This window comes from Bidens hawaiensis, unplaced genomic scaffold (assembly GCF_021521415.1).
Source record: "Bidens hawaiensis isolate Kalapana, Puna unplaced genomic scaffold, B.hawaiensis_p1.1 tig00015447_1, whole genome shotgun sequence".
In the NCBI taxonomy this organism is placed as follows: Eukaryota; Viridiplantae; Streptophyta; class Magnoliopsida; order Asterales; family Asteraceae; genus Bidens; species Bidens hawaiensis.
Genome location: NW_027492379.1, coordinates 138,852 through 159,744, shown reverse-complemented (window position 1 = coordinate 159,744; position 20,893 = coordinate 138,852). Strand labels below are relative to the sequence as shown.

At 34.4% G+C, this 20,893-nt stretch overlaps 2 protein-coding genes across 2 annotated transcripts; one reads left to right on the top strand and one right to left on the bottom strand.

Moving 5' to 3' along the window:
* Positions 1-223: 223 nt before the first annotated feature.
* On the bottom strand, positions 224-3,564 carry LOC143549182 (polygalacturonase-like). The gene is made up of 9 exons (XM_077040149.1): positions 3,268-3,564; positions 3,066-3,197; positions 2,734-2,901; positions 1,981-2,001; positions 1,582-1,789; positions 1,397-1,478; positions 964-1,072; positions 761-877; positions 224-487 (listed from the first exon to the last, which is right to left on the bottom strand). Exons 1-9 carry the CDS (start codon positions 3,502-3,504, stop codon positions 224-226), a joined length of 1,338 nt encoding a protein of 445 aa, XP_076896264.1. The 5' UTR covers positions 3,505-3,564.
* Positions 3,565-15,172: 11,608 nt separating this feature from the next.
* On the top strand, positions 15,173-16,377 carry LOC143549181 (putative F-box protein At1g47730). Its single transcript, XM_077040148.1, has 2 exons — positions 15,173-15,413; positions 15,533-16,377. Exons 1-2 carry the CDS (start codon positions 15,173-15,175, stop codon positions 16,375-16,377), a joined length of 1,086 nt encoding a protein of 361 aa, XP_076896263.1.
* The last annotated feature ends 4,516 nt before the right edge of the window (positions 16,378-20,893 follow it).

The following is a 20,893-nucleotide window of genomic DNA, read 5'->3' as shown; positions in this document are numbered from 1 at the left end:
CCCCCTTAATATAACACCCCTCAAGCAGTCGAGCTAAAAGCTACAAGTTCATATAAACACATTTATTTATAGAGGTGTTTCAACTAATCTAATCACATGAGTACATGACTAAAGAACTAACTAACATAAATAGCATCTGCAACTAACACAACCTTGGTGCATATACACATTAGTTATTATCAGTAACTATCACAACCTTGGTGCATATACACATAACTTGTAATCAGAAACTATAAGCCCTAGGCATGAGCTGATATTGAGCAATATTTAATGGGCATTGAGGGACAACGCTTCCGACATAACTCAACTCAACATTGTTGCAAATAGCCATAGCATCACCGTCGCTATCTCGAGTAAGATTTATTTCTTTCAACACAACACCTTCACATGGATGGGTTTTGCTACACTCGAATATTATAGCATCTTTATCCGCACTAGTTCCGGTAATATTTTTGTACGTTACATCCTTTATTTCAATAGCTGACTCCTGTGAATCTTTTCGTTATTAAATCAAAGCATATAAAAGAAATAACAAGTTGTAGAACAACAAACAATAGCATTAGTTACCCATATTGGTAAAAATTTTGGCAGGTAGGATGGTCAAGATACTCAGTTGCGTTTTGACATGTTAGGAAAACCAGTTTTTTCTTAATTCTTATTAAATATCATTTCATCATGTTATGTTACTTTACGGTAAGTTTGATGATAAACGTAGGACTGCTATGTATTTGTAAAACTGATTGCTCTATAGAATAATAACCTGCTCTTTACACGGCTTGGCTTGATCGCAATAATATTGATTTATAATGATTGGGTTTGCGACATTCTTCATGCCAATATTTTGAAATGTAATATTGCTTGCGTTTCCTGAACCTCCCTACAATCAATGTAGCAAAAACATGTAAACTACCTTATCGGATGTGTTTTTGGGTGTTTCATGAAAACAAATAAATGTGTTATAACCTGCCAAGTCTTGATTCTAACACCGTTTGTGGTTTCGATAAGTTTAGCCCCATCAATCATGACATCCGAAACATACGCTTCTGAGTTTTTGGAACCAAGGCTCCCAATACTGAATCAACCATCAACCGATATATCATTATTACGGATCATACGAGTAAAATTAAAGAAATTAACATGAAATATTTTTCTCATAATTAAGTGTCTGGAACCTTGATCCTAAATTAAGTTCACAAAATAAAAGAATGAATATGAACTTAATTTCTATCATTATCATAGTTTTTCATGATCATGAGAAACTATCAAGTTAACATTTACTAAACTTAGAAAAAAATTGTATGAAAAAAGATTGACGCGTCAACTCAAACGAGGATAATGTGTTTGTAAAAAAAAGGAGGGGTTTAGAGTGTTTGAAGGAAAAATACATGCAACATACCTCATCCCATGACCTGGTCCGCATGTTATACCAGTGGCTAGGACATTTTTGGACCCACTCACAATCGAAATGCAATCGTCCCCTTCATAGGTTAAAAGAAGGTCAAATAACGCTTGAACTCATAGATCATTTTTTGCTAACTTAATTAATTGAAGAGGAAAAAAACAATTAAAATGTACAAGAACCTGATTTTATAACAGAGTTTGATATTCTAATATTCTGAGTGTGTGTTACATGAATCCCATCCGTGTTGGGGCTATCTCCCGGCGAGTTCACTTGAATCTTTGAAACTTGTACGTTTTCACAACGGTCAAAAGAAACATGGATCTTTTGTGCATTTTGAACCGTGAGGTTAGTAAGCAACAAAGATTTGCAATTGTAGAACGTTAAAGCCTACCATTTGGATGGAAACACATTAATGCTTTTTATAAATAAATGTCAAGAAACCATGTTTTTTAGTTTTTATAATTTGTAATTATAAATGTAAAACAATGATATATAGTTTTTGTAACAGTAAGATATAATTATTGAAGAAAAGTTAAAAGAAGATGAACTATAAATGATGAAATGGATATAGAGCATACCGTAGGGGCATTCGAACATCGCTGTATGGATTTGTTTATCACCACAAATTCAAAATATTGTTAGTTAGAAAAGGGTTAAAATAAGAAATATGCTAAAGGCAAGCGAAGACGTGAGACATGTGAAAGTTTTAGGGTATGTATTTAGTGGCGCGTGTTTGTGGCATCAATATATATGAGTTAGACAAACAATTATAACAAGTTGATACAAACACTTGTTATAATGTGAAAATTGTAGTTGTACATGTAATCTAAACTAATTATTTAATAATCACAATATTAGCTGTCAAATTAACCGACTACCTTACATAAAATTTTAAATACTTCATTAAATTTAAAACTTTAGTGTATACTTATTTGGATCAAATACAAGTAAAATTAACGTGCTAATTATGAGAATCAAGTACAATAATTATATATGCAAATAAAGTACTTATGTAATTACATCGTAGAATAATAGAATACTTATATAATTACATCGTAGAGTAATTACATAATTACTCTATGATAAAACTACATAATTACTCTACTTGTGTATATATATATATATATTTATTTTACTTGATTCTCACAATTAACACGTTAATTTTATTTGTACGTTATTTTTCCCCTACTTATCTAAATAGGAAATTATAAATATGTAAAACAATTATATTAGTTCATAATGATTGATTACATGTGGTGGTGTTATGTATTTTGATTATTATATTTTCACTTTGAGTGATAGTTATTTGGATGATTATTTATAATACTTACATTCGTCTTATTGACTTTGCACGAATTACGCCACCAAATGCCCCCATTGCCGTCAATGACTCCACCTCCTTCCATCAAAAGGTTATTAACTCCATCCACTATAAGCCAATGCTTTGCATCTTTCCTATACTTGGATACTTGTTTTGATGCCAGAATTGTTCCTGAAATCTGCATATATATATACTAATTCATCATATTCATGTAACTCTTATAACATATACCACATACACCAAAACAGTTATATATATGCACGGTAGACTCATTCATGCATACTATTAGCTAGTAGCGACTTAAGTCCTTAACGCTATAATAACTAAAAAATGAAGCCTGGCCTGCATGGTTAGCGAAGCTTTGCAAGGACCATCAAAACTAATTGGGGTTACAAGGTACTTCTTGTTCTTAGCCACGCTAAAAACTGATGCTGTTGTAGATGAACATGCTTCCATCCACGCCTTCTTGAATGCCTACAACAACCCATGTACATATAATTATATACATATCATATCTGATGTAACATGAAACAAGAGTGTGTACGTTTGTATCGTCTGTTTTGCCATCGCCTTTAGCGCCGAAAGAATCGACATCAAATGTTTTATAAGTTGAAAGAACTGGCTCTTGAAATATATAGTAATCTATTGCGGTTTTAATATACGTTTTTGAATTAATACAAGACATAACATCTTCATGGTAACTAAAATGGTAATACGAGATACAGAAGGCAAGGATGATTACAAAAGTGAGACATGTGAGAATGTATTTTTGTGAAGCCATTGTAAGTGAAATACAAACAAAGGGTGTGGTTTTGAATTTATAGAATGAAGGGTGTTTGAGAGGGTTAATTTTATAGGAAAAATGAATATAATCAAAATATATAAGATATTTATCAACATTGACTTTAATTAACTTAAAACTCTCATAAATGAAATTGTACTCATCGCGTGTAATATTGTCCACGTGGCAACGGCTTTTATTTACATTCGTCTGCAATGACGAACTTTGAGCGAAAATATAAAGGGGACTGGACTTAACACGTTTAAAAGTTTTTATAGACGAGGAGGGTGAGGAGCGGTCTGGGCTCAAACTTTCAGACAAAACATATAATTTTACATTACGTTTGAATTTCAAAACAAAAACGAGTAAATTTATTCTGCTTAGAGCATTCACAACAACAAACCTTCACAAACCGACACATCAACGTCACGTCAGATTTCAAACTTTTCTTAAAAACCTCAATTTTCTTCCATAACAACAAACTTTTTACAAACCTCATTAAAATATTATTAAAACTATATATGTATAATATATGTACATATGCATGTGAGTGGGTGGGAAAATAGACCCACCACCCTCTGGTTTGTTGCAGGTTTGCATATTCAAACCTACTCTTACAAACTTTGAATCACGACAATATATTAAGCTCACTCTTGTTTGTCTCTCTTGCCAACTCTTGTAGTGTAAAATTAGGGTTTTACTTATTTGTAATATATTTGTGTAATTTTAGTTATGTAATTTCTGTAATTTGAATGTCAGTTGTAATTGTATTAACAATATATGATCAATTGGTTGACTATATTTCACTTAATGGTTAAAATTTAAAATTTTCATCAATTATCCGTGTGATACACGAACCTCAAACTAGTACATGATATACATTATTATTATTATTATTATTATTATTATTATTATCTTAATTATTACAGTTGAATTTCAAAAGAAGCATTTAAAATATTAATAGTTGCTTGAACAACCATAATATGAGTAACGTACGGTTTGAACTTTTCAACGTGCGTACGCCATAATTTCGCGTACGTAGAAATTCATGGTATTATGTTGATGAATATCTGGTTGATGAGAAATTATTCGTATATGCTATGGGTGGGTTAGATTGCTATAATGCCATGGGTGTCGGAACATAGTCAGTGTCAAAGTTTTATAAGGGCTGATTGGAATTTTAACATACATTTACCTTTAAAAAAAGTTCACAGGGGTCGGCCGACACCTACACCTTTGGTGTAGGTCCGCCAATGGGGTTAGATTGCCTCTTTCATTATATTTATCCATGTAAACGTTTACGATCCTCTACAATTGGCTTTTATTAGTTTTAAACTAAACAAGTTTGCTAAATCACTACGACAACCAAGCCAATAAAAATAGTTTGATTTTGGCGTGGTGGTTATTTGGAATATTTATGCTACATAGCATGCCAGACAATTTCAGATGGGTGAACAGTCCATGATAACTATTATAGAGTTATTGTTCGAGTTTATGTAAGTGGATCATTTGGGCCGCACCACATAATGTGGTTTACAAGGTTTCGGTAGTACAAGGTATAACACTGGGCAACAATGTGCTTGCAAGTCGCAACACTAAATACCCTGTTATTGGACAAAACTATGAAAGAGTATGTAATTCTTGTATAGTAAGATTGAGTTGGAGGTCGTTCTTCAGGTATCTATGTTTCAGCTTTTGAGAGTGTCAAGGATACGTAGTTAACGTGTTACATCTTTAATTTCAATGCAACTTTAGCTCATTGATTTTGTAACCATTGGAAAAAACCAATTACTTGTTTCGTATTATTTACTTTATATAGATTTTTTTTATAACTTTGCATGAGATTTGTTAAATGCATGATATGTATTTTTCACATTGCTTTGGATTGAAGCCACAATAAACATGTCCATCATGTGAACTAATGAAACCCGAAAGTGCCTTTCGTGGCCACTTTATTTATTCATGTGTTAAATTGACGATAGTTTTAGATAACTTTTTCACCTTATAAAACCTTTCGACTTCAAAAGTCGTGAATAACTTGGATAACTTTATATTATTATGAAAGTAGCAGCACTCGTTAATATCATCATACAATTATTCATGTAAGAAAACGATCTACCACCTTTGATGACAACGACATGACATAGAGCAACTATTGTGGGATGTTTAAAGAAGATAAGGCTCAAAATATTGATGACTACAACGTTAGTGTTGTTTTAGGAATGTTTTAAGATTAGATCATTGATGGTTAATTCTTCCAAACTTAAGTTTTATATACATAGCTATTAGTGCAAGTGTCATAAGCTTATAAAGTTTTATATACATAACAAAAAAAAATGTATAAATTTTCTTCCAAACTTTGTACATTTAGAGTTTAACTTGTCAAAACAAATGTCTCCTTTAATTGTGAAGCATATTGCATACACACATTTCTAGATACTTTGAAATAGTGTAGAAACAGTTAATGGTATTAAATTTACTATTTATGAAGATGAGTGTTCTATTCTGTCACGTTTTTTCTACTTAGTAGTTAGTATTAACCGATAATTATTTATAGATTACGTTAAAGATGACCTTTTTTTGGCTCAAATAATTGTCTCTTGATTACAATAACGTTTACACTCATATATGTTTAGTAAACCATTAAGGAAAATTAGAATTTTACGCACAATTAACACACTGTCTAAGGCTATGCGTAGTGGAGGGGCTACAAAATGGGACGTTTTACGCCAAGTGTCGCCCAGTTAGCAAAGTGTGAGTTTTTGTGTTAGAGGTGTAGTGGTGTTGTAGCCAATATATATATATTACTCACATATGAATATAATAATAATAATAATATAAAGACAATGGAATCCGGTGACAAAAACCTCGCCCCCCCTCTCGCCCTAAAACTCGTCTGGGGGCGGTGTTGTAGCCCCTCTTCGGCCCTTTTCCCCGCGCAATCTTGTCGCCACAACACATCGTCTAAGGGATGCTTGGGTGAGCTTTATGTGTAAATAGTATAAACTAATCTAATGGTCATATGTGAAGCCACATATGAAAGTTGTTTGGTTGATGAAGGGTAATATAGACATTCCACAAATCTTACATGTGATAGAACAGAACCCAAAAGTACTCTTTTTTCGACTATCAGTTGTGGATACCATTTTACTTCTCAATTCACAACGTCATGTCAGCGACACATCATACCATATTCCACTCCACTCTCTTTCACAGTATCCATAAAATGTTCACCAATTTACCCACTCCACTTTCCTCCTTTACAAGTAAAATAATAATATTATATAACTCAAATTAATTTTATTTTATTATTTTAAAAATAATGAAAAAAAATTATTTGATATTAAACATTACATTATATTACATCTAATAAATTAAATAAAAAAATTACATGCAGAATATTAAATATAACATAATATTAATAATATATTAAAATTAGTAATAAAAGACTAAAACGTAATATTAAAAAATATATAAATAATAGGAGAAGTGAATACGGTGCTGTCAGCTGTCTAACCTTGCACGAAAAACTTATCAAAACTACGTATTTTTGATTAAAGCTCAAGTAATTTATGAATTCATGCTTAACAAATCCTTAAAAAACTGAAATACATAAAAAAGAGTAAAAAAACCCCAAATACTAAAAGAGAGTACCAAATGATTCATCGTCAATCATTCATTCTAAACCAATCAAACTTGAGAGGAGAGTACAGGACGAAGGAAGATATAGAACTTGATTTTATATTTTTTAACAACATACAAAACTTGATTTTTAGGTATTTGAGTTTTCTATTGAGATTTATTAAACATGAATGACTTAAATTCCGTGTACCTAAATAATAATAATAATATCTTCAACCATCCTTCCAAGTTTCAACCCTATTATCTCTCTGCAACTCTCCCCCCCTCCCCCAATCTTCTTCTAATTCTTCAATCTATTTCTTTCTCTCTGGATCAAGAAAACCCACAATTTTATATTATATTAAAAAAGCTTTAAAGGTTTCAGTTTTGTTCTTGTCTATTTCTTTCTCTTTGGATCTAGATCAAGTTTTGTATTTTGCCACATGTACTCGGCAAATCGATAGTCTTATTTCTTTCAATCTCACACATAATTGTCTCAAAACATGAACAAATACAACTCTCTCTCTCTCTCTCACAGACCTGCAACATCAATAATTGAAGGAGATGTGTTTTTTTGAGTGTTCATCGAAACCCCATCGGATCTTTGACTCGGGTCTGTGGCTCCTCGTCACTGGATCTCTGTCCGATCTTTGTCCAGCTCATGCTGTCATGGTTCAACCGGATCTTTGTCATGCTACCAAACTGAACTTCAAACTTTTCTCTGTCTGTCGGTTTCTGGATCATATCAACACACCTTGATCTACCTACTACTCCTTGAGGTACGTACATTATATATGCTTCTTTGTAAATGTATAATATGGGTGGGTGTTTTTGGTTGAATTCAGATTGTGTTTTGGGTTGGCCTGTCTCAAGGGATGAGCACGGTACCGTACCCGTACCGGTAGTGAAAATACCAATCTCGAAACTTAAAACTTTGGTACCGCGATTTTGCTCATCCCTAGTCTAGGTGTTATGTCTTTTAAAAAAAATTGGTTGGTTAAGCACTGGATTTTGAGTCAAATGACTTTCTAAAGTCAAAAAATATCTAAGGTTTTGCAAGCAATTTTTAATCATCACTGCTGATTTGGTTGCTACACAAAGCAAGCTGCTGAGATCAGAAGCTATTAAATTTTGAGGACTCAACAAGTACACAACAACAAACATATGATCAAGTTATAATCTTTTTTAATTTATACAATACGGACATGTTTTAACACATCAACACATGATCCTCTATGGCCCTATGATTACAATAATAAAGCCTTTATTTACAATTAGAAATTTAGAATCATTTCGTAATTCATTATAAAAATATTTATTGTATCTTATTATTATAATACATAGCTTACCAGATACATCCTTCAAATGCAAATGCAGATGTTATGAACGATGGAGGGTGGTGAATTTACACACCGATACACATTTGATGTTGCCACACCCGATAAAGTATTTCGTAGTATTATAATTTCAGTAATCCAACCATCCACAATCATCCTCATATAACTAACCACCTTCCAGCGCTAGCAACCAAACAACTCCAAAAGTATCCATAAGCTACGAATCACATCATCCTTAATTAATTATCTTGAACTGTAAAACTCGGCAGATCATAAAGGAGGAGTGTTTCCTTGTACGGCTGCACAGAAAATGAATGCCCCACTCCACCAAGTTCAAACCTAGGAATGTTTTTGTTTCGTCCTGAATCCCGGTTATAAAAAACAAGTTTTCCCATGTGGTTGTCCGTCATTTCAAGTAACGCCTCACCACCTTGTCTAAACCCCGTTACAAATACTTTATCGGGTGTGGCAACATCAAATGTGTATCGGTGTGTAAATTCACCACCCTCCATCGTTCATACACCGTACACTTCCCTATTGGGCTCTTCAAAATTTTCTAAAAGAACAACCTGTGACTCCCCCTCTTCGACATTAAAAGAACATTTTGTGACCGAGCTAAACTATCTGGAAGGTTTATTTTCCCAAGTTCTTCAGTTGTCACGTCAAATGAAATAATAAAATTAGAGCTTCCGCCACCCACAGCCATCCGGTCGTGACAAGCCAATAGATAATCTCATCTATTTCTACCGAATAGTCGCAGTAGTCACGACTGTGAAAGGAAATTGATGTTGGAAGGTTATATGTAGGGAGAGTTCTCCAACGCCCAAAAATTAATGTGAACACTTGATCTTGATAAAGGATGACGCTTGGGCTTTGCAGTTGAACGAACCAATCAAGAAAGTTAATCTTGACAATCTTAGCGTCAATACCCCAAAACCTAAAGTTGTGGAGTAGTCGCCCATGTTTTTGCCACCATATGCGCCAACATTAAACGCTCATTGAGCCGCCGGATTCCAAATAACCGCACTGGCGCCACGTCTAGCAAAAACATAGCAGGCCATGAGAGCAGCCTATTTGTGTGATAATGCTCATGTGGATCAACCCGAAAGCGAGGGGGAAGAGACAGTTAAAACACTATTTAAGGGGAAGGTGTGATCATCATCAAGCATGACGACAAATCTCGCTTGATAGTCAGCTGGATGATCATATGTGAGAAATAGATGCTGGTGCAAGCCGGTGTATTGAGCAACAAACGCAGGGCTGCTGTCGGTGTGAGACTGCCATTCCTTGGAGACCGACCTGAACCTAATCAAGGATCTCACAGGAAACCATTTCATGATCAACTTCTGGATTTTGTGTGGAATTACTCGGTCTGACATTTGTGTGATAGGGTGGTTTGGAGCGTTGTGGAAATGGCTGGGTTCGACAAGGGTTGTTAAAACAAACTTTTTCTTATATCACTTCAATTAATAATGAGATTATATCTATTCCAAAGGTATAATAACAATAATCAATGAGGTACCTCGACTTTTATTGCGTTTAAGAAGTTGCTTGTTGGAGGCTTAATTGTGACCGTTGTTGAATTTGTGCTTTCCACTTGAGTAACATCTGCATTTGAAGGATGTATCTGCTATATTGTATTATAATAATAATAAGATACAATATGTACTTTATAAGAATTCAGAAATGAGTCTAAATTTCTAATTGTTAATAAAGGCTTTATTATTGTACTGATCAGGCCATAGAGGATTTGTTGATGATTGGATTACTGAAATTATAATACTATGGAATAGAGGGGATTATTGCTTTATAGTACTATTATCTGGAGTCAGTGTATTGCTATGTATGAGTGCTGCAATCAAAATTAGTATATGGATTTTATGTAATTACTAATTAGTTATGCTGAGTATTGGCTGGTCAAAGTCACTCCAGTTTACAGGTTAGTGTTGACTAGTTATATAGTAATCTGACTAAGTATGCAAGAAAATCTGACAAGAATTGTGACTGGCTCTAAGGGCTTTTGGTTTTAATTAAAGGTGTTGACCTGGGTATGATGTATTGTTGGGATATGGCACATTTAGGTTGCTGGATTGTGTCCAAAAATCTGACGTTGGTTTGTGGGCTGTACTCATCAGGTCATTTTGTCCTGAATTTCACATTTTAATGAATTGTAGTTTGCCATTTATGATTACAAAAATATATTATTTATTTATTTATTTCAATACTGATACGAGGGGTGTCAATCGTGTCAGGTTGGGTTGAATTGTTTAGCCCGAACATGACCTATATTTTGATTCGTGTCAAAAGCATCAACCCTATCCACACACACTTTAAATCATGTAACCTGAACAAGACTGGTTAACCCACATTTCTATACATGTCAAAACGGGTTGGTGGGTAGTTGGTTGTACATAATGTATTAGACGGGTCATAAAATGTATTAGACTTGTTAGATTAAACGGGTTGGTGGGTCTACTAACTAAATGGGTTAAACATGTCAACCCTAGATTTGCCGACCCAAAGCTTAATTTATGTAGAAAGGGTTATGGGACTCTTGGGTGGAGCATACACTTGTTCTACATGCTTTATCACCGCTATTAGCCGAGTATAGTTCTGTTGATAATTCGAGTCAACATCTCAGGATCATATTCTTGAGTCAAGACTTGAGTGGTAATTACAGTGCTGCCATTGAGGTAGAATATCACATTCTTGATAGTAAACTAAAACCTTGATAGGAAATTTGAAACGGGTCAACCCAACAAGACCTGACATGTTTCAGACCTAACCTGAAACGGGTCAAAACATAAAACTCTTTAAACAAAATGATTTTTATTTTTTTTCTAGTGCAATTTTAAAAATTAAAGTAGGTTGTTTTTGGTGATATTGTAGCCAAGTAAAAGTAAGTGTATTTAGTAATTCTTTATTAATCAACTTCCTAATCCTAAATTGTAAATGATGATTTCATGCCATGAAGCATCAATTCACAAATTTACGACTAGATAAAAATACATTTTTAAATGAGGACCTCCGGCACCAAGTATGACTAGCTAGAAATTTATTGCGTTCATTGCTATTCAATTGTTAAAATAATGTAATTTCAATTTTAAAAACCACAGGATTTGAAATTTATGAAGTGAAAACTAAATACAATCATGAAAACATTAGGAGATCAGCATGGGGTCGTCAATTGGGTTATTGACCATAAATGCTTGAAGTTGTAAAACTCGCCTAGCGCTAATCAAATGGTGGGATAAGAACTAGCAAATAATCGGAATTAATCTGATTGAAATTTATAAGTAATTTTAATAAAAATATATGTATATATGCCAATTTCAGTTTTGGCCGATTTTGTCCAATTAGCAATTAATCTGCAGCTAGTCGGTGACTTAATGACTGGCGATTAATCGGGGATTAATGCCAATTTCACTGTCCATCTAAATTCATCTCCATATCGGAACGACGTCGTTTACACCGCTCTACGATCTAGATCCAAATCAGAGGTGGGGTATGTAGTTTTGATTTTGGAAATTGCTTGTTTTTGTCAATTTGTTTGATGAGTTAAAAATAAAAGTAAAATAAATAAAAATATGTAAAAAGGCAGAAATACCCCTTTATTAATATTGAAAACAAACGAAGTTAGTGATTTGGACATAAGTAGTAGGAAGTAGAAAACCACAATGGTTAGGTTGTAAAAAAGAAACTTTTTAGACGAAAATCTCATAATTGATTAAACTTAATAAAAGATTGTAACAGTATACTCTTTTATAATTTTACTTCAACTAGTTAGACCATGTGTAGTCATAAAGCTCCACTACCAGGGGTTATGCGCCACGTGGCGCCCAGTCAGAGTTATGGTCTTGTACAAAAACAGGCTGTAGTCATAACTCTCCACTACCAGGGGTTATGCGCCACATGGCGCCCAGTCATTATTAATTTTATTTGTTTTTTTAAATACTAAATCATTTAAATAAATTAACATAAAATTAAAAATTACATTAAACTTCCAAATAAAAAATACATTAAACTAAATTAAAAAAATACATCAAATTAAAATAAAAAAACATAAATAATACTAATAAAACTAAAACTCATTTATATTTTTCTAAAATTTTCGCTCGTCGATTGGCTTTTAGAGATTGGACTATCGGGTCGTCTTCGGATAGATCGTTTGATAAAATCTCGATGTCTTTGTCCATCTCATTCCTTCGAAGTAGGTCGACGGCGTCCAAATTTACTTGAAGTCGTTGGGTTCCAAGTTGGTGTAAATCTTGGAGTCGAGAGTTCATTAATTGGAATTGGCTTTCCAATTCGGGATTCGAACCCGTTGCCGACGACGAACCGGCCCCTTTCCTTTGCCTTTGGTTCTTCTACCCCCCGGTCGAGGCATGTCGGTAGTATTCACGGGGTCATTATCGCTTAAGTTGAAGTTTCGAGCGTCGGAACGGGGCGTGTCTGGATCAACCGAAGACGATGTTTTAGACTTTTTTTACGCGGACCACCTTCGGCTTCGGCTTCGGCATCCAACACCAAGCCCCATTTTGGGTGAAACCTCAAGAGGTCTTTCCAAATGCCAAAGTAGTTGAAGGTCCCGCCGACCTTATGTTGAAACTCAACCAACGCGTTATCCATGACTTCCGCGTCCGAGACACCGCTACTCCTAGTTCGATTCATCCGAGAGAAAACCGTATGGAAAGCCATGCATTTGGTGTTTATGTCGCCCCATTTCGACAGTAACGAATCTTTTTCTCGACGCGAGTCCCGCCAAGGTTGTGAAACCTCTCTATAATTTTATGCCAAAATACCCCCATTTTTTGATAGTTTGCTAAAAAATAAAACATTACAAGTTTAATGTTTGTTATAAGAAATTTAAAAAAAATATATATGCATTTTAAAAACCTACCGCATTTGGCATCTTCAGATATCTGGCACCAAGCACGAGCACATAGTACGCACCCGTCGATACTCCACGCTATCACCGTCTTTTTAACCCGATGTTCGCCGGCGGGCTTCTTTGCGTGTTTTTTCGAACGTCCGCGTTGGCTCGAACCGCCTACGGTCTACGGGACGGGTTGTGTCTCCGGCACGAACTCGACCTTGGGTTCGGTCTCCGGGGCCGGTTGGGAACCCGAACCGGCAAAAATGTTCGCCGTCGGGTTTTGGAAACCGGGCACCGCGTTTGGCATAGAGTTTTGTAGATATTGAAAGTAGGCGGCCATTTGCGGGACGGGTACGGTTGGCGTCGTGGCGGTATATTGGTTCGGTTGTGGATTTTGGTTGCCTTGACGGGCATATTGGCCGAAACCGAGAATATTTTGGTTGTTGTTTGGAAAGATGATGGTAGAAATATTAGTGTAAAAGATATAAATTGGTATAGAAGTGGAAGGAGTGTGTTAAAAAAAATGAGTTTGGTTTGTTTATATAGTATAAATATAATTAATATAATTTATTTATTTTTTAAATTCATAACGGCTCCCCACCCACCCAACGACTATTTTTTTTTATTTCTGTGCCAACCCTCGCGTTTTGTATACAACGCAGCCAAAAACGAGCTTCACATAACGCAAGAGGGGCGGTGTACCCCGCGTTTTCGTCACATAATGCAGTGGCAACGTTGCCACTACGGGTGGTCTTAACTAAAAGGTTAATGTGAAACGTTGTTTAAAACAACTTTGTTCCTTACTTGTCGTCGTTTTGTGTTGTGCTTTCCAACCCATATTCACTCTCTCTACTTTTTTAATTTCATCTTCATCTTCTCTCCAACAAACAAAAGAACAAGAAGGTCCCTTTCATTATTTTACGTGAACTTCAAACTTTTCTCTGTCTGTCGGTTTTTGGATCATATCAACACAACTCGATCTAGCTACTACTTCAATGAATCCTTGAGGCACGTGCATATATGCTTCTTTGTAAATGTATGTATATAAATAATATGGGTGGGTGTTTTTGGTTGAAATCGGATTGTGTTTTGGGTTGGGCTTTATTATTATTATTAGTGGTGGTGGTGGTGGTGGTGGGTTTAGGGTTTAGTAGTAGTAGGGGTCGTGGTAGTAGTAGTCGTAGTAGCAGCAGCAGTAGCAGTAGTCGTCAAAGATGTTATTTCTGTTAAAGAATTGGTTGGTTAAACACTAGATTTCGAGTCAAATGACTTTCTAAAGACAAAAGAATATCTAAGGTTTTGCAAGCAGTTTTTAATCATCACTGCTGATTTGGTTGCTACACAAAGCAAGCTGCTGAGATCAGAAGCTAATTAAATTTTGAGGACTCAACAAGTACACGACAACAAACATATGATTAAGTTAAAATCTTTTTTTAATTAATACAATACTGACATGCTTTTAACACATCAACAAATCCTCTATAGCCTGATGAGTACAATAATAAAGACTTTATTAACAATTAGAAACGTAGAATCATTCGGTAATTCATTATAAAAATACTTATTGGATCTTGTTATTATTATAATACATAGCTTAGCAGATACATCCTTCAAATGCTGATGTTCTTCTAGTGGAAAGCACAGATTCAACAACTGTCACATTTAACCCTCCAAGTAGCAACTTCTTACAAACAATAAAAGTCGAGGCACCTCATTGATTCGATCTTATTGTTATTATTATACCTTTGGGATAGAAAGAGTTTGTTTAACAAACTCTTGTCGAAACCAGCCATTTCCGCAATAAACAAACGCCCCAAACCACCATATCACACAAATGTCAGACCGAGTAATTCCACACAAAATCCAGAAGTTGATCATGAAGTGGTTTCCTGTGAGATCCTTGATGAGGTTCAGATCGGTTTCTAAGGAATGGAAGTCTCACATCGACAGCCATGAGTTTGTTACTCAATACACGGGCTTGCACCAGCATATATTCCTCACATATGATCATCCATCTGACTATCAAGCGAGATTTGTCGACATGCTTGATGATGATCACACCTTCCCTTTAAACAGTGTTTACCTGTCTCCTCCCCCTCGCTTTCTGGTTAATCCACCTTCCCTTTAAACAGTGTTTACCTGTCTCCTCCCCCTCGCTTTCTGGTTAATCCACATGAGTATTATCACATAATAGGCTGCTCTCACGGCCTGTTATGTTTTTATGCTTTTTCTAGACGTGGCGGCATTGCGATTATTTGGAATCCGGCGGCTCAAAGAGCGTTGAATGTTGACGTGCCTATGGTGGCAAACTGGGGCGCTTACTCCACAACTTTAGGTTTCGGGGTTTTGGGTACTGACCCTAAGATTGTCAAGATCAACTTTCTTGATTGGTTCGATCAACTGCAAAGCCCAAGCGTCATCCTTTATCAAGTTCAGGTGTTTACATTAAGCTCTGGGCGTTGGAGAACTCTCCCTACAGATAACCTTCCTACATCAATTTCCTTTCGTAGGCCGGGCTATTGCGACTATTCGATAGAAATAGATGGGATTATCTATTGGTTTGCCACCGACCGGATTGCTGTGGGTGGTGGAAGCTCTAATTTGATTATTTCATTTGACTTGAAAACTGAAGAACTTGGGCGAGTAAACCTTCTAGATAGTTTAGTCTGGTCTCAAAATATTCTTTTCATGTCGAAGCGGGGGGAGTCACATGTTGTTCTTTTAGAAAATTTTGAAGAGCCCAATAGGGAAGTGTACGGTGTATGGACAATGGAGGGTGGTGAATTTACACACCGGTACACATTTGATGTTGCCACACCCGATAAAGTATTTGTAACGGGGTTTAGACAAGGTGGTGAGGCGTTACTTGAAATGACGGATGACCGCACAGGACAACTTGTTTATAATCGGGATTCAGGACGAATCAGAAACATTCCTGGGTTTGAACTTGGTGGAGTGGGGCATTCATTTTCTGTGCAGCCGTACAAGGAAACACTCCTCCTTTATGATCTGCCGAGTTTTACAGTTCAAGATAATTAATTAAGGATGATGTGAGTGCTGCAATCAAAATTAGTATTTGGAGTTTATGTAATTAGTTATGCTGAGTATTGGCTGGTCAAAGTCACTCATGAATTTCACATTTTTAATGAATTATAGTTTGCCATTTATGATTACAAAAATATATTATTTCAATAATGATACGAGGGGTGTCAATCATGTTAGGTTGGGTTGAATTGTTCAGCCCGAACACGATCTATATTTTGATTCGTGTCAAAAACATCAACTGTAACACACTTTAAATCATGTAACCTGAACACGACACGACTGGTTAACCGACATTTCTAAACATGTCAAAACGGGTTGGTGGGTAGTTGGTTGTACATAATGTATTAGATGGGTCATAAAAGGTTTGTTGGTTCGACTTGTGAAACTAAACGGGTTGGTGGGTCTATTAATTAAATGGGTTAAATAAGTCAACTCTAGATTTGCCTACCCAAAACTTAATTTATGTAGAAAGGGTTATGGGATTATTGGGTGGAGCATACACTTGTTCTACAGGCTTTATCGCCGCTATTAGCCGAGTTTAGTTCTGATGATAATTCGAGTCAACATCTCAGGATCATATTCTTGACTTGAGTGGTAATTACAGTGCTGCCATTGAGGTAGAATATCACATTCTTGATAGTACCTTATACATTGCAAAACACAGAAAAGTTGAAACCTTTATGGGAAATCTGAAACGGGTCAACCCAACAAGGCCTGACCCGTTTCAGACCTGACCTGAAATGGGTCAAAACATAAAAATCTTTAAATAAAATGATTTTTATTTCTTTTCTAGTGCACTTTTTAAAACTTAAAGTAGGTTGTTTTTGTTGATATTGTAGCCAAGTAAAGGTCGAAGATCAAGTACCGATGGCATTGATGCACCTTCACGCCTTCCTCTTCTAAGCATGCCTTCTTATTGTGATGCCCGTGTTGACCGTATTCATAAAAATTCTTGCATAAGGTTCTCATCATGGAGAGCTACAGCTAAGAAGGCATGTAAAGTTCTTTGATTCCTAGTTTTTTAAGAATTGCTGCATTACAAATATTTTTATGGTATTGATTTGGGTCAGCAAGATTTCTTTCATTTTATATCTTAAAGATTAGTGCTTTTGAAAATAAAAACAGGCTTCATTGTCAAAGACTGCTGAGGTGGCGTTATTAGACGACACTCAAGCACACAAGCATGGTGACACGCTATATTTTTGGGTTTGAATGGACAAAGATCTAAGGAGTCCGATGCAACAAGATTTTTGGACATTTTGTGATTCTATAAACGCGGGAAATTGCAAGGTTCTAAAATGTTTGATTTTTGTCACATGTCAAAACTTTACTTCAATATTGACAAAGCAAGAGAATGTTGTGTGCCCAAATTTTGTTTACCAATAAAGATGACACTCTGCCATATTATAGACATCTTAAATTTGAAAACTTTTCAGATATGAGTTCAGTTTTTAACGAATATCTGATGATGCTAAATGTTACCAAATGTTACCTTTGGCTATATCAGTACGTAGTGGTTATGCAAAATCTAGAATATGAAGTGATATGGATATTACTGACACTACTCTTCATACTGCTGCAAACAAATTTGGGACAATAAAAGTCTCAGGTGTGTACTACTTTAATTTATACATCATTTTCTAAAAACCTCCAGAACTCATTCTCCATTCCAATATTTATATTCTTCAATTTTTTTATATTTTTTCTTTTTCTTCCATTTATTTTCTTTACTTCTAACTATTTTGTTTTATTATCATTTTCAAAATAAATTGATTTCTAATATATATTTATAGAATGATAGTTGGAAATGGAGTATTGTGGAAACACTTTGAATTTAAAGGATCCTTTATCATTTCACTAAAATTTAGAAAATGGAGTTTGGAGATAGAGAATGGATTGAAGTGGTTATTTAGATGATTTTTTCTAAATTTTAGAAATGAAGATATGCATGGAGAACCCATTGGAAATGCTCTAAGATAAATATTGCTGGTTAGTGTTACAAAATCTTGAAAGCCATAATGTGTGAGAGTATTTAGGTAATGAATTCAGTTGATGTCTAAACAAAATCTATGTAGGTGGCCTGATGGCTAATGTTGTATATCCTTGCGTTTTATTTTCTTTTTTTGTGCATATTCGATTCCTGAGTGATGATATGTTTCTTTTTTATGTGTTTCTTTCGGGTGGGTGCATTAGATAATTAGGTCGTACATAATAAATATTTTTGAATACTGCAATGAAGTTTTTTCTCTCTTTTTTTTTCCCTTTTAATATGTATATTTTTTTTCACTACCATAACGAACGTAAACAAAACACATCGAGCATCCTGTAGTTCCCATGTATTACTAACCGAATAAACGTAGTTTGAAATGTGTTATAACCGAGACCGACCAAATTCGTGTCAAGTCGCCACCGTGTCGCAACATCCAGGTTTATCGACCGAATAAATTTCGTATAAAATGTGTTGTAACCGATGTAACAACTCGGGTTTTCCAAATTTATATTACCCGACTTGATTCTATATTCGAGAAATTTTATCAATAAAATATCGCGTTATTCGAGATTATATTGTTTTATTAATATTTATTATTATTTTTTTAATATAAATATAAAATAACTTTGAAAATATTTAACTTTAACCACCACACTATAGTTTAACCTAAATCTGTTTCCATCTCTAATCTCCAAAGACTGATTTGCAAATTCTTGTTATTTTAATCTATTAACTCATTTACCTAATTACCCAAACCCATTTTCTAACCAACCCGTATTTTAATATATTAATGAATTGTACTTTGTATTTGAAATTATTTGAATATTTAATTAAATTAAATAGATTTCGTCACCTTTAAATTATTGCATGATAGTACCTTGAGAGCTGTGAGCAATCATCTCACGCCCCGACATTTCCGCCGTAGGTTGGGCTGTGACAACCGAGACCAACCAAGTTTGTGTCGAGTCGCCACCAAAACTTTTGGGTTTTACTGAGTCACTGACCGTATAAACGTCATTTCAAACATATTATTTGTATCATAAGCTATACGAGTTTTTATTAGTTTTTGTACAATAATAAATGTAACTGAACCTGACCGAATTCATGAACGATACATAACAAGATTTCAGCTGCCCCGGCGCAACGCGCAGGGGTAAAAAAAACTAATTAAAGTAAAAGAGGGAGCTTTTTGCCATATTTTAGGTGAGTACCGAGTAAAATGATTAGTCTCAAGGTCAAGTAATTCTATAAAGAAGAACAAAAATGAGATGATGAGAAAAATTTGTAGACACACAAAAAAACCCCTTAAAAAATTAAAAAAATAAATAAAAAAAATCATAACTCAAAATTTAATAAAGAACAAAAAAAAGTAAAAACACAAAAATGTTTTCACCGTCTTTCTCGTTCTAAAAAAAACACAATGGTAAGTGAAAAAAAGTCATGTTTTTTTGTTTATCATTGTGTTTTGTGTTTATTTTCGTCATTGATTGTGTCTTTTTTGCTTAACATTGTGTATTCTTTTCTTTTTATTGTGCTATAATACTCAACATTGTGTTATATTTGCGATCTATTGTGTCTTTTTTTAATTATAATTGTGTCTTTTGTACATTTTCATCATTATGTTTATGATCTTGGCATTATGTCTTTTCGTCAATTTTTTTTTGTTTTTTTTAACAGTAATGATGGCGGAAACATTGTAGTTTTTTGATTTTTTTTCATTTTTTATTTATATTTTAAGTTATTATTTTTTTTATGAATCTATTTTTAAGAGATTTTTTTTATGGTCACAAAATCCTACTCTTGTATTTGAACTTTACCCTAGTCTCATACATTAAAAACATCTCATAAACATATTGTCGTCATAAGTAATTAATTTCTAAGCATTTCGACTCTAGAATCTACCAGTTATATATTGTCTGCAAGAAGTTCGTTAACTGAATGTTGGTCATTTGGATATAAACTTAGGGTTTCTTTGTAATCAGTTTTTTAGTTCGATCTAATTCTCTTTCGCTTTTGAATCAATTGTAATTCTTGTTGTTGCTTCCTGATTGTAATCAATAAACGTTACATACACCTAAATTAATCCTCGTTCTTTGATAAGTTCTGTAATTTCAAAATCTTGACTTCTTATGTGTTGTAGAATCAATTCCGCTCATATTCTTTAACAATGAAGTGAATACATGTAATCTAGACAATGGATTTTGTACAAGGAAATGTAGTAAGTGTACTAATGTAAAAACATAATTGAGGTATGTTAAACTTTTAGTGGGTGAATCAAGAACACGAACACGAGGATTTGATCAACACACAATCGACTCTTTTATTAAGAAAACGACAAACAAGAAATACTTAATAATTAACTAACACATTGAACCAATGGTATATATAAACCCACGGTTCTAATCCTATACTAACTCAAATACACAATTTGAATAAAAACAAATAGGATTAAATAAAATATGACTAACTTATCTTATAATAATAAACTAATTATTATATTAAATATCCTTCAAGATTCTA

Excerpts from the sequence above, each read along its gene's own strand:
- LOC143549182 (XM_077040149.1), bottom strand. The coding sequence starts at position 3,504 with ATGGCTTCACAAAAATACATTCTCACATGTCTCACTTTTGTAATCATC. Across the intron at positions 1,790-1,980 it reads GATGTTCGAATGCCCCTACG|GCTTTAACGTTCTACAATTG; the intron begins GTATGCTCTATA and ends TCCAAATGGTAG. Across the intron at positions 878-963 it reads TTAGAATCAAGACTTGGCAG|GGAGGTTCAGGAAACGCAAG; the intron begins GTTATAACACAT and ends CATTGATTGTAG.
- LOC143549181 (XM_077040148.1), top strand. The coding sequence starts at position 15,173 with ATGTCAGACCGAGTAATTCCACACAAAATCCAGAAGTTGATCATGAAG. Across the intron at positions 15,414-15,532 it reads TCACACCTTCCCTTTAAACA|GCTGCTCTCACGGCCTGTTA; the intron begins GTGTTTACCTGT and ends ATCACATAATAG.